Source organism: Halichoerus grypus, chromosome 1 (assembly GCF_964656455.1).
Source record: "Halichoerus grypus chromosome 1, mHalGry1.hap1.1, whole genome shotgun sequence".
Lineage (NCBI taxonomy): Eukaryota > Metazoa > Chordata > Mammalia > Carnivora > Phocidae > Halichoerus > Halichoerus grypus.
Window position 1 is genome coordinate 152,340,707 of NC_135712.1, and position 14,592 is coordinate 152,355,298.

Sequence of the window (14,592 nt, forward strand, 5' to 3'; positions counted from 1 at the left end):
TCAGAGAAGCCACAAGACTGGAGGCACCAGGGGATTTGACATAAGAGAGCCAAGACCACACATCCTGAATGCTCAAAGGCCACCCCAAGAAGGAAAAAGGGAGGAGACCCAGCTCTTCCATGTTTATATATTTTGTCAATTGAGTAATATAAAACTGAAGAGAAACAAAAACAAACTGCAAGCAAAGGCCAATTATTATAATCCAGAGAGGATGCCTACGGTAAGAATAATAGTGCATTAACAATAATATAAGTCTAAACCCTGTTTACAAAAATATTTCTTTTTTAAAAAAGACACTATTCGGCTAAGGATGGGGGGGTAAAAAAATAAAAGTATTAATGTTCCAAATAACTAGAAGAGAGAAAACAAATCCAAGCAATGGAAGACAAGAAAAGGAAACAGAGAAGACAAAATATACCACACAAAATGATCAAAAGATCATATAATTGTAATTTTAACAAAGTTGAAAATAAAACTTTCCTATTAGATTATCCAAAAAAAAAAAAAAATCTGATTGGGTTCAATAACTAAATCTAAACACCTAAAACTAAGGCAAGTACACACAATTCAGAAATTTTGCTAATGCATCCAAAAAGAAAACCATGGTGGCAATTTTAATAACAAAATATAAAATATATTACAAAGTGGAAAAGGAACAGTCATTTCATGTTCACAATAGACATAATTAACATGAATATGAATCACATGACTTCAAAATATGTAAAGAAAGTTAAAAATACAGGAAAACTCAAGAAGAAATAAAACGGTAACAGACATGAGCCTAATCACCTGTACCACTTGGGTGTTCGTTAGTTGAAAGGGACTAAGCAACTTTTAAACAAGAAGAAGGAAGAATATCGGGAGCCACAGAACTGACAGAAGCCAGGGTCCCTTGTAGGCAAGATGCTAAGGCAGACACCTAGATGTGCCTGGACTGATTATCTACAAAGGCAAGCCTGTCAGCCAATGGGGACATTGGTTGGCAGTGGCCTGAGGCTCTCCGGTGCACAGGCTCTGGGCAAGTTGAACCCGCCTGCTTCCCGCAGTTCCTAAGCCAGCCCCACGTGCCATGCTGTAGTAAATGCTAAAGCCGCCCAAGCACATGGAGCTGCTCCTTTCCCTTTAGGCTGCAGCACAACCCAAAACCAGGCAGGGGCCCTGAGACCCCCCACTGGCCTCTCACTGCAGACATCTAGGTGTCCAAGCCCCTAGTGTGAACTCTGTGCTCTCCAACCCATATGCCAGATAAGTGAAAACAAAAGTGAGATTTAACTATGCCCAACTGATATATTTAAAATTTATATAATAGGGATCCAGACTATATTGATCGACTCTTGAAGCCAGCTTGTTCAGCTTCAACAAATTTGGAAGACATACAGCATTGACTCATTTTTTGATAAATTGTACATTGTGAGCTACATAATAAAACAGTTGCATCTGACCTTAAAACATGGAAGGAGAAAGAAAATACATGTTTTAAAGGATGAACACATTTCACCATCTCCCCTTTCCTAACCAACTAACACACCACACACTTCCAAAAACTAACCCCCCAAAAAAAAATTACTTGAAAAGATTCCTCATCTTAAAGAACTGGGGCAAATCACAAGTAATGAAAAACATGGTCCGTCCATGATCAAGTATGGGGCTGACTGCTGTAAGAAAACATTTAAACACTGTCTCATGCATTTAGTCAAAGTGGTATTTTCTTATTTCCCAAACCACCATTTATCAAATAAACTGCAGAAACTATAAAGCTGAAGGATAAACACTTCAAATAAGAATTCATACTCCAAGGAAGTAAGAATCTTTCAACTTTTATTTCTAGGATACATTCATCTGGAACCTTTTTGTTGCTTTACAATTTTCCCCCTAAGAGAAATGAATACAATAAAAATATAATCCAACTACCAGCAATGTCTGTAACCAGAAAAGAATCTAAAATCTCTGGTGTGATAATATAGGATTTTTTTTAAAAATATAAACTTCATACCAGAAATAAAGCCTGAATATTCTCTTTTTCTTTAAAAATATAATTTTTCCTTCTTAGCGCTTCCATGTAAATCTTATAATCAACCATTTAGTTCTACAGTCTATTTTTAAACTAGTAATTGCAACACTATAGCAGTTTTTCCCTACTTTGTATCCTGTTCTACTGTACTGTGAATCAACTAATAATTGCAGAAGTGTTTACAAAGAGAAAGAGATGCCACTAGGTTGTAGCAAGATTCTTCAAGATATACTGATCATTAAAAGAAAAAAAGTCCCCATTAGCAAACTGAAACCTACTTAACAAACTGCATTTTATCATGTTTATGAAATTAGAAAATGTGTATAAAGCACTTTTGCAAACTTTGTAAAGCTCTAATGGAAAACATTTTTAAAATCTGTTTTAACTAGAAAGGGTGCTGACTGGGACAGAATGTCAGGGACAGAAGGTTCTGTGAAATCTTGTTCTTTTTTTCTGGTAACTACTTACATTTGGGGAATGAGAGATTATAAATTGCAAAGAAGCTGGGGGTATGGGTACAGGAATGTCTCACTAAAGATTGACTGGTTTGCAGTGACATAGGACTGTTTTTCTTAACTGAGAATAAAGACCAAAGGACATAGGAGTAGACCAATACTTTACACCAGACTGAGAAGTCAAGCCATTTGTCTCCAATTAGGAACAAGAAATAAGAGAAGTGAGGCTTTTCCCCACTTCTGACTAGCTCCTCCATGCAGAGCTTCATTACTTGCAGTCCATTTAAAAACAGTATTCCAAACCCAAACATAAATGGTCTGGGAATGGTTTCTTTAGTTTAGGAAAATAATCAAAAAGCCCAATTATAAACATAGGTAACAACATACCTGAACCAGAGTTGACACTTTCCTACCTCTAGAAAAATAGCATTGTCCAAAACAACTTTTTAGGGTATTTTGTGGAATACAGGAAGTTAAGCGAAGGACAAAAAAGTTTGGTAACAAAAATAATCCCAGTGGGGCTTCCTTGTTTGTTAGAATGCAAAATAGATGTAACAGAAACTTCTTTTCATGAGCTACCCTAATGAAATTAGAAAGACTATGAAGACAGCCCCAGCAATGAAGGGCTGCAGAAATTTGGTCATCTGTACCCAGACACGGGCGACCAAAAAGAGCATCCTCAATTACCCAAAGGATGAGTGAACTGACCAAAGGAATGGGTCTGCATTACTGCATAAAAAAAGGCTTTGAGCGAGTCAGGCTTGCTGGAAGAGGCTGCCACTTGGGGCTTTGGAGCCTCCTTTCTAACAGTTTCTGAACAATTTTCCTGTGGCTCTCTGGGAGCAGGCCTAGCTTAGCACAGGGAGTGGGCTAAGTGGCCTTGTAACCTCTTTTGCCCCTGTGATGCTCTTACTCTTCTTAGTGCCTTCTTTCCCCAAGAGAATATTCAGGCCAATTTGTTGTTTTTTTTTTCTGCATTAAGAATAAACTAGCAATGTGGAATACCCTTAACTCTCACTGCGTACCTCATGTTAGTATAGGATACCATGAATAATAAGAATGTAGAACTTTAATGCCTTTTACATAAGAGTCAAACAAGCCTATGTCATATTTTGATGATTCCACATTAATAAAATTTAGTTATGATATGTGAAAAACTACTTTTGCCAAGGTTTTTTTAACTATTGGACTTTAAACCAATTTCAATATTCCATGGAAAGGTCATTTATATTAAAGTAACATGCCTTCATGTTTTCTACATACAACAACAGAGTAAGATTTTTTTAATGTACATGTATTTTTTTAACCAATGCACTCCCTTTTACATTCACACCTTCAGTCCAACATTTAAAATATAAACCCAAACTGTCAATGAAAAGAACAGTGGACCAAATGACAGTATCATTTAAATGTAACAATAATGCAAGAAAAGGTGAGCATCAAAACTTAAAAAATAAATATAAACAGATTCATTGGAAATCTGCTCATATGCCTGATGTGTTCAGAAATGAACCTCACACAAAACAGATCCCACTATTAGACAACTCATTCCTTTCTCATTTACTCACTCCATGACGCATGTCTCACTCTTTTTACTGAGGTTTATACAGTGATTAATTATCCTAACAGCAGAGCTTAATATTAAATATACAGCCTACTCCAGAATTGGCATATGCTCCCAACAACTGTTTTGTATGCTCCCTGAATTATAAAATAGTCTAATTTTTTAGGAGCATAAAAATGAAAGGGCTTAGATCTATTCATATACATTGTGCATTAAATGTTACTAAGTTAAGACAGTAAGGTGGAAAAAAGGAATAGAAGGGTACAGTAAATTTTCTTTAAACGATTCCATTACATTAGACAGTACTATCAATGATACGTATTTATTTTAACCAGTTTATGAAAAAAAGGGATTATCAGAATTTGTATCAATTTCTTGGAGAGGCTAATAATAAAACTTTAAATATACATATTTATTTGTATATTTATTTGAAGAATCTTTGGTAGCAATTGTGTTTCTTCCACATTATAGGACTTTTCAAAATAAATGTCAAAATTAATTTACTAATCAGCATATGAAAGATAAATTACGGTACTATTCTTTTGGTTTTCCTAAAAACCTATTAAAACTTGCACTAATCATGCACTTAAACACAGTTATCTGTTTAACTTACGTACATATAAAATGAGAGACTAATACCAGAAAGAAATTAGACAGTAATGAGAATCAATGACAAAACATAACAATGACAACTGTTCTTAAGTAATTTATTTTTAAATTATAAGATTTACAATGCTTTGATTATGCAAAATAGTATAATGGAAATTAAACCAAACTGATAAACCAAAAGAGAAAGAAAACTTAGTTTTCTTGAATATCAGTACTTAAACCATCATTATAATTATCTGATATCCCAACCACGTCTTATGTAGACATAAGTATAATAATTTCAAACGTTTCACTTGTGGGTTTAATTTCTCATTTTCAACTTTTATGAACTGAAATGTAATTTATTTCAAATCCTAGTATACCTATTATAGTGTTTATACTGCAACAGCAGCATCTCTCAGTGTGCAATCAAATGTAGAACTGGGGCACAGTTTTTAGCTTTCAGCCACAGACAGAAATTATACACTGTGTTCAGTACAACAGAGTACGTTATATTAACCAGAGCATAGAGTTTAGTACACTTATTGCAGGGTTGGTACTTCTTTCCCTTTGAACTGAACCAGCTGAGCTTCTGAGCTGACATATTACTGCTGTGGATAGTAAGACTGCTGTGGGGGCTGAGGGAAGGGGTATGAAGGCTGCTGGGGTCCTGGGTATGGAGCCTGTCCAGGGCTCTGGTGATACACTGGCGGATATGGCATATTATACTGGCCGTATGCGTAAGGATTATAGCCCATGGGCATGGGCATTTGGCAATACCTGATGAAAAGAAAACAAACAAACAAAAAAAGCATTGGTAAGTCAAATACTGGAAAATGAAACGTAACAATTATTCTAAAACCAAGTTTTTTCAAGAAAGTCATTTTTCTCTCTTTCTCAGTCTAGCAGAGAACAGTAGAGAGGAAAAAACAGCTATTTCCAGGTACTTATTAGAAAAAAGTGTTCCTATCCTGTTAATATTTGAGATAAAAGAATATTGAGTGTTTAATACTATCCAGAAAATAATACTGTTGACAGAAATAAGACTAAATATTCAACTATTAACAAGGAATAAAAATGGAGACCTTTCATTTTAATGTACTAAGTACATTCCTAATTCACAAGATTCAATACTCACTGTTAACGCACATAAATTCACCGTTAACGAAGTTTTAATATTTGGAAAATGGAATGTACTTACAAAGCAAACTTTGGAGCACATCTTAAGAGGTAGTCAAATGTCTCGATTTTTAAGATTAAAAATTATCACAAAGAAAGCTGTTCTTTAAGAAAGCACATGCCATAATTAGAGTCGTGTTCAACAGTCTGTCAGAATGCCAATATTTCAAAGTACAGGTACATAAACAAGGCCTTATCAGTCTTGCTAAGTTCAGAAAAATGCCTATCCGTTTATCACCAAAATAAAGAAGACCAAGGAAACACACTCTACATTCCATACAGACGAGATCTATTTAAGATGAACCCAGCATCAAAAACTAAAAACATAAATAAGCCGGGAAATAGCCATTCAATTGCTCAAATAAGTACCTATAACATTATTTTCATTTCTGTGTAAGCTGACAATGTAGCTTATTCATTCATGACACCTCCATTCAGAGAAAGGGTGACCCTGTTTTTAAAAGGATAACCGGAGCTAGAAACATTAGCCAATTCATTCAGATATTCAGTTGCAGCCTTACCCGGGATATCCTGGATAGGTAGGATATGGGGGTCCCTGGGCCTGGGGGGGGGGCACTGCTGAACCAGGAGCGTGTGACGGAGCAGGCGGGGCGGTGCCAGTCCCCACGGCAGCTGGAGCAGTAGCAGAAGGAGCTCGATTTGCTGGAAGCACAGGAGGTGGAGGCCGGGCTGGGGGTTGGGGCTTAGCAGGCTGTAAGAAAAAGTCAACATTGACTACAAAATGTTTCGTGTTTCTGTCAAATTACTGTCAGTTAAAATAAATGAGGGCATATGAGAAACTCTACAATTCAACCAAATATATTTCTAATTTCCATTTTTAAATGCTGACTTATTGCTCTAGAAATGTATCATAGTTGAGGAATAATTCTCCAATTCATGGAAACTGCACAGCTACTGCTCTATTCCTGACGCCTAATACTTAATCATTTACTGTAGCTCATTACTGCTCCCATCAATGGTTAGACATTTGAGAAGGGAGGAAGGAGCAAGTCAGGTACAGTTTACTACTGTGATCTCTCCTGGCCACAACACATTTTATGCAAACATTTCCAAATACCTGAAAACTTATGAGAATAGTATAATAAACAAGCACATATTTACCAATTAAATTCAGTATTTATTAACATTTGACCATATCTGCTTTATCTATATAGCTATATCCATATATTTATCTATCTAAATATTTGCAGAACCATGTGAGAGGCAATTGCAAACTTCATGACACCAGCCCGAAAGACTGTAGCATACAAGTCCTAATACTCTCCTACATAATCACAATACCACTTCACCCTAAGGAAATAAACAATTATTTCCTAATGTCATTGAGTATCCACTCCATATTCAAGTTTCCCTATTTATCACCAAAAAAAGCCCTTAAAGGAGTTTTTATGAACCAAGATCCAATCGAGGTTCATGTATTGCATTATTATTATGAATCTTTCCTCTCTTTTATTTTTCTAATTTTATTTTATTATGTTCTGTTAGCCACCATACATTACAACATTAGTTTTTGATGTAGTGTTCCATGATTCATTGTTTCTGTGTAACACCCAGTGCTCCATGCAATACGTGCCCTCCTTAATACCCATCACCGGGCAAACCCATCCCCCCACACACCCTCCCCTCTAGAACCCTCAGTTTGTTTCTCAGAGTCCACAGTCTCTCATGGTTTGTCTCCCCCTCCGATTTCCCCCCCTTCATTTTTCCCTTCCTACTTTTTTTTTTAAAAACATATAATGTATTATTTGTTTCAGAGGTACAGGTCTGTGATTCATCACTCTTAACACAATTCACAGCGCTCACCGTAGCACATACCCTCCCCAATGTCCATCACCCAGCCACCACATCCAGCAACCCTCAGTTTGTTTACTGATTAAGAGTGTCTTATGCTTTGACTCCCTATCTGGTTTCATCTTGTTTCATTTTTTCCTCCCTTCCCCTATGATCCTCTGTCTTGTTTCTCAAATTCCTCATATCAGTGAGATCATATGATAATTGTCTTTCTCTGACTGACCTATTTCGCTTAGCATAATACCCTCTAGGTTCCATCCACGTCATTGCAAATGGCAAGATTTTGTGTTTTTTTATGGCTGCATAATATTGCCATATATATATATATATATATATATATATATATATATATATATATATACACACACCCCACATCTTCTTTATCCATTCATCTGTTGATGGACTTCGTGGCTCTTTCCATTATTTGGCTATTGTGGACATTGCTGCTATAAACAATGGGGTGCACATACCCCTTCAGATCACTAAATTTGTATCTTTGTGGTAAATACCCAGTAGTGCAATTGCTGGGTCGTAGGGGAGCTCTATTTTCAACTTTTTGAGGAACCTCCATACTGTTTTCCAGAGTGGCTGCACCAGCTTGCATTCCCACCAACAGTGTAGAAAGGTTCCCCTTTCTCTGCATCCTCACCAACATCTGTCGTTTCCTGACTTATTAATTTTAGCCATTCCGACTGGTGTGAGGTGGTATCTCACTGAGGTTTAGATTTGGATTTCCCTGATGCCGAGCGATGTGGAGCACTTTTTCATGTGTCTGTTGGCCATTTGGAAGTCTTTGGAAAAATGTCTGTTCATGTCTTCCGCTCATTTCATGACTGGATCATTTGTTCTTTGGGTGTGCAGTTTGATAAGTTCTTTATAAATTTTGGATACTAGCCCTTTATCTGATATGTCATTTGCAAATATCTTCTCCCATTCTGTCGGTTGTCTTTTGGTTTTGTTGACTGTTTCCTTTGCTGTGCAAAAGCTTTTTATCTTGATGAAGTCCCAATAGTTCATTTTTGCCCTTATTTCCCTTGCCTTTGGCAATGTTTCTAGGAAGAAGTTGCTGTGGCTGAGGTCGAAGAGGTTGCTGCCTGTGTTCTCCTCTACGATTTTGATGGATTCCTGTCTCACATTTAGGTCTTTCATCCACTTTGAGTCTACTTTTGTGTGTGGTGTAATGAAATGGTCCAGTTTCATTCTTCTACATGTGGCTGTCCAATTTTCCCAACACCATTTGTTGAAGAGACTGCCTTTTTTCCATTGGACATTCTTTCCTGCTTTGTCAAAGATTAGTTCACCATAGAGTTGAGGGTCCATTTCTGGGCTCTCTATTCTGTTCCATTGATCTATGTGTCTGTTTTTGTGCCAGTACCATACTGTCTTGATGATGACAGCTTTGTAATAGAGCTGGAAGTCCGGAACTGTGATGCCATCAGCTTTGCTTTTCTTTTTCAACATTCCTCTGGCTATTCGGGGTCTTTTCTGGTTCCATACAAATTTTAGGATGATTTGTTCCATCTCTTCGAAAAAAGTTGATGGTATTCTGATAGGGATTGCATTAAATGTGTAGATTGCTCTAGGCAGCATAGACATTTTCACAATATTTGTTCTTCCAATCCATGAGCACGGAACGTTTTTCCATTTCTTTGTGTCTTCCTCAATTTCTTTCATGAGTATTCTATAGTTTTCTGAGTACAGATCCTTTGCCTCTTTGGTTAGATTTATTCCTAGGTATCTTATGGTTTTGGGTGCAATTGTAAATGGGATCGACTCCTTAATTGCTCTTTCTTCTGTTTTGTTGTTGGTGTATAGAAATGCCACTGATTTCTGTGGATTGATTTTATATCCTGCCACTTGACTGAATTCCTGTATGAGTTCTAGCAGTTTTGGGGTGGAGTCTTTTGGGTTTTCCACATAAAGTATCATATGATCTGCAAAGAGTGAGAGTTTGACTTCTTCTCTGCCGATTCGGATGCCTTTTATTTCTTTTTGTTGTCTGATTGCTGTGGCTAGGACTTCTAATACTGTGTGGAATAGCAGTAGTGATAGTGGACATCCCTGCCATGTTCCTGACCTTAGGGGAAAAGCTCTCAGTTCTTACCCACTGAGAATGATACTCACTGTGGGTTTTTCATAGATGGCTTTTATGATATTGAGGTATGTACCCTCTATCCCTACACTATGAAGAGTTTTAATCAAGAAAGGATGCTGTACTTTGTCAAATGCTTTTTCTGCGTCTATTGAGAGGATCATATGGTTCTTGTTCTTTCTTTTATTAATGTATTGTATCACATTGATTGATTTGCGGATGTTGAACCAGCCTTGCAGCCCAGGAATAAATCGTGCACTTGGTCGTGATGAATAATACTTTTAATGTACTGTTGGATCCTATTGGCTAGTATTTTGGTGAGAATTTTTGCACCCATGTTCATCAGGGATATTGGTCTGTAGTTCTCCTTTTTGATGGGGTCTTTGGTTTTGGGATCAAGGTAATGCTGGCCTCATAAAATGAGTTTGGAAGTTTTCCTTCCATTTCTATTTTTTGGAACAGTTTCAGAAGCATAGGTATTAATTCTTCTTTAAATGTTTGGTAGAATTCCCCTGGGAAGCCATCTGGGCCTGGGCTCTTGTTTGTTGGGAGATTTTTGATGACTGCTTCCATTTCCTTACTGGTGATGGGTCTGTTCAGGTTTTCTATTTCTTCCTGGTTCAGTTTTGGTAGTTTATAGGTCTCTAGGAATGCATCCATTTCTTCCAGATTGTCTAATTTGTTGGCATATAGTTGCTCATGATATGTTCTTATAGTTGTTTATATTTCTTTGGTGTTGGTTGTGATCTCTCCTCTTTCATGCATGATTTTATTTATTTGGGTGGTTTCTCTTTTCTTTTTGCTAAGTCTGGCCAGGGGTTTATCAATCTTATTAATTCTTTCAAAGAACCAGCTTCTAGTTTCGTTGATCTGTTCTACTGTTCTTTTGGTATCTATTTCATTGATTTGTGCTCTGCTCTTTATTATTTCTCTTCTCCTGCTGGGCTTAAGCTTTATTTGCTGTTCTTTCTCCAGCTCCTTTAGGTGTAGGGTTAGGTTGTGTATTTGAAACCTTTCTTTTGTCTTGAGAAAGGCTTGTATTGCTATATACTTTCCTCTTAGGACCGCCTTTGCTGCATCCCAAAGATTTTGAACAGTTGTGTTTTCATTTTCATTGGTTTCCATGAATTTTTTTAATTCTTCTTTAATTTCCTGGTTGACCCATTCACTCTTTAGTAGGATGCTCTTCAGCCTCCACGTAATTCTTTCCAACTTTCCTCTTGTGATTGAGTTCTAGTTTCAAAGCATTGTGGTCCGAAAATATGCAGGGAATGATCCCAGTCTTTTGGTGCCGGTTGAGACCTGATTTGTGACCTAGGATGTGATCTATTCTGGACAATGTTCTATGGGCACTAGAGAAGAATGTGTATTCTGTTGCTTTGGGATGGAATGTTCTGAATATGTCTGTGAAGTCCCATCTGGTCCAGTGTGTCATTTAAAGCCTTTATTTCCTTGTTGATCTTTTGCTTAGATGATCTGTCCGTTTCCATGAAGGGGGTGTTAAAGTCCCCTACTATTATTGTATTGTTGTCGATGTGTTTCTTTGATTTTGTTATTAATTGGCTTATATGACTGGCTGCTCCCGTGTTAGAGGCATAGATATTTACAATTGTTAGATCTTCTTGTTGGATAGACCCTTTAAGTAGGATATAGTGCCCTTCCTCTTTTCTTATTATAGTCTTTGGTTTAAAATCTAATTTGTCTCATATAAGGATTGCCACCCCAGCTTTCTTTTGGTGTCCATTAGCATGGTAAATAGTCTTCCACCCCCTCACTTTCAATCTGGGGGTGTCTTTGGGTCTAAAATGAGTCTCTTGCAGACAGCATATCAATGGGTCTTGTTTTTTTATCCAATCGGATACCCCGTGTCTTTTGATTGGGGCATTTAACCCATTACATTCAGGGTAACTATTGAAAGATAGGAATTTAGTGCCATTGTATTGCCTGTAAGGTGGACTGTTACTGTATATTGTCTGTGTTCCTTTCTGGTCTATGTTACTTTTAGGCTCTCTCTTTGCTTAGAGGACCCCTTTCAATATTTCTTGTAGGGCTGGTTTCGTGTTTGCAAATTCCTTTAGTTTCTGTTTGTCCTAGAAGCTTTTTAACTCTCCTTCTATTTTCAATGACAGCCTAGCTGGATATAGTATTCTTGGCTGCATATTTTTCTCATTTAGTGCTCTGAATATATCTTGCCAGTCCTTTCTGGCCTGCCAGGTCTCTGTGGATAGGTCTGTTGCCAATCTAATGCTTCTACCATTGTAGGTTACAGATCTCTTCTCCAGAGCTGCTTTCAGGATTTTCTCTTTGTCTCTGAGACTCGTAAGTTTTACTATTAGATGTCGGGTGTTGACCTATTTGTACTGATTTTGAGGGGGGTTCCCTGTGCCTCCTAGATTTTGATGCCTGTTTCCTTCCCCAAATTAGGGAAGTTCTCCATTATAATTTGCTCCAATATACCTTCTGCCCCTCTCTTTCTTCTTCTGGGATCCCAATTATTCTAATACTGTTTCGTCTTATGGTATCACTTACCTCTCGAATTCTGCCCTCGTGATCCAGTAGTTATCTCTCTTTTCTCAGGTTCTTTATTCTCCATCATTTGGTCTTCTATATCACTAATTCCCTCTTCTGCCTCATTTATCCTAGCAGTTAGAGCCTCCATTTTTGATTGCAGCTCAGTAGCCTTTTTGATTTCAACTTGGTTAGATTTTAGTTCTTTTATTTCTCCAGAAAGGGTATCCCTAGTATCTTCCATGCTTTTTTCCATACTATCCCTAGTATCTTCCATGCTTTTTTCAAGCCCAGCTAGTATCTTTATAATCATTCTGAACTCTAGTTCCAACATCTTACTAATGTCCGTATTGATAAGGTCCCTGGCAGTCGGTACTGCCTCTTGTTCTTTTTTTTGAGGTCAGTTTTTCTGTCTTGTCATTTGGTCCAGAGAAGAATAGATGAATGAGAGAACAAAATGCTAAGAGTGTAACAATGACCCCAGAAAAATATACACTAAACAGAAGAGACCCAAAACCGGGGGGGCAGGCGGGGGGGGGGGGGGGGAGAAAGGAAAAAAAAAAAAGAATATGATCAGGCTGGTGAATAGATCAGAGCCACCACACACTAGATATTGGGTGTATTTTGGTCTTTTAGAAGAAACTGCCTCCCAAAATTTTAAGGAAAGAAAAACTTATATATGTACAAAAATAAGGGTAAATACGATGAAGGGATGGAATATGACTGTAAAGATGGAAATGATAAAAGATTTTATAAAAAGAATTGATAAGAAGTTGGTTGAATAAAGAAAGAAGAAAAATTTTTAAAAAACAAAAAAAATAAAAAAGGGGAGAGAATGTGATCAGGCAGGAGACTAGAACATAGCCATACACCAGAGATTTAAGGTATATTTTGGTCTGTTAGAAGACACTGTATCCCAAAATTTTAAAGAGAGAACTTATATATATACAAAAAATAAGGTAAACTACAATGAAGGGATAGACTATGAATCTAAAAATAAAATTTTTTAAAAATTTTAAAAAAAGGAATTGATAAGATGTTGGTTAAAAAAGGGAAAAAGAAAAATTTTTAAAAAAATAGAAAAAAAAATAAAGAAAATTTAAAAAATTAACTTTGAAAGACTGAAGAATCATGGTAAAAAAGCCATGAATTCTGTGTGCAGTATTCCCCTAGCGCTGGTGTTCTGCTGTTCTCATTGATCAGTAAACTTTGTCTTGGCTGGCTGTTCTTGCTGATCTTCCCGGGGGGGGGGGGGGGAAGAGGCCTGTTGCCATGGTTCCCAAATGTCTTTGCTGGAGGCGGCATTGCCCCACCCTTGCCTGGTCTGGGCTAAGTAATCTGCTCGGGTTTGCTCTGGGGAGCTTTTGTTCTCTGCAAGCTTTCCGTACAGCTTTGAAGGACGAGAGTGAAAATGGCGGCCTCCCAATCTCCACCCTGGAGGAGCCACGAACTTGGGGCCCCACTCCTCAGTGAGCCCCCAGAGAAAAGCAGTCAATCACTCCCGTCTCCCCGGTCTCCGGCCGCACTCCGTGCTCACCCAGCCTGTCACCGAGCATTTCTATCTCTGGCACCCGACCCTGTGTGGAGTCTCCAAACCCAGCAGATCCCTGCAGTGGGCTCCCGCGCCACTCCTCCTGGGGGAGGAAGGGGAGTCTCCCCAGATCTGCCGCTTGTTGGGTCCCTGCTGGAGGAGCAGTGGCCCGACTGTGCTGCGGATCACGGTTTATGGCAACCCCGAGCTAAGAGCCCACGCCTCGGCTCTGTCTCTGCAGCCAGCTTCCCCGCTCCGATACCTGGGAGCTCTGCCACACTCAGGCACCCCCGGTCTTTGTGACCCCGAGGGTCCTGAGACCACATTGTCCCACAAGGGTTCCACCCCCCGCTTAGCCACTGGAGCAACGTCCCTCAGCGGAGCTGACTTCTAAAAGTTCCAATTTTGTGCTCCGCGGCTCTATCACTTGCCAGAAGCGGCCGACGGAGGCCCCCTCCTCCGCCGTCTATCCTCCCGAATATCGCCTCGGATTCACTTCTCTGCACGTCCTACCTTCCAGAAAGTGGTCGCTTTTCTGTTCAGAGAGCTGCTGCTATTCTTTTCTTCGATCTCCTATTGAGTAGCTGAATTTCTGGGACCAGACAAAATTTAGGTCTCCTACTCCTCCGCCATCTTGCTCCTCTTCCCCTTTCCTCTCTTTTAAACCAGAATGCTCCACACCTACTTTTTTTTCTTTCTATGACATTCACTTTTAGAAAAGACAAAGTGTCTCACAGAATGTTCCAGTTCTGGATTTGTCCAATTGTTTCCTAATGGCACAATTTATTTTCTTGTTTTATAACACTGTATTTGCTATAAACTGAGAGTTGGTTCTACGACTTGATTAGATTC

The 14,592-nt window shown here is 38.3% G+C and overlaps 1 protein-coding gene across 2 annotated transcripts in view; it reads right to left on the bottom strand.

The window, feature by feature from the left end:
• Positions 1 to 1,801: 1,801 nt before the first annotated feature.
• The window catches only part of PDCD6IP (programmed cell death 6 interacting protein), a 93,865-nt gene continuing 81,074 nt past the window's right edge, over positions 1,802 to 14,592 (bottom strand). For both annotated transcript variants that reach the window (XM_036073688.2, XM_036073689.2), the window contains exons 17-18: positions 6,319 to 6,509; positions 1,802 to 5,398 (exon numbers count right to left, since the gene is read on the bottom strand). In XM_036073688.2, the coding sequence (XP_035929581.1) occupies positions 5,224 to 5,398; positions 6,319 to 6,509 (366 nt within the window). In that variant the 3' untranslated portion in view covers positions 1,802 to 5,223. The remainder of the gene's footprint in view (positions 5,399 to 6,318; positions 6,510 to 14,592) is intronic.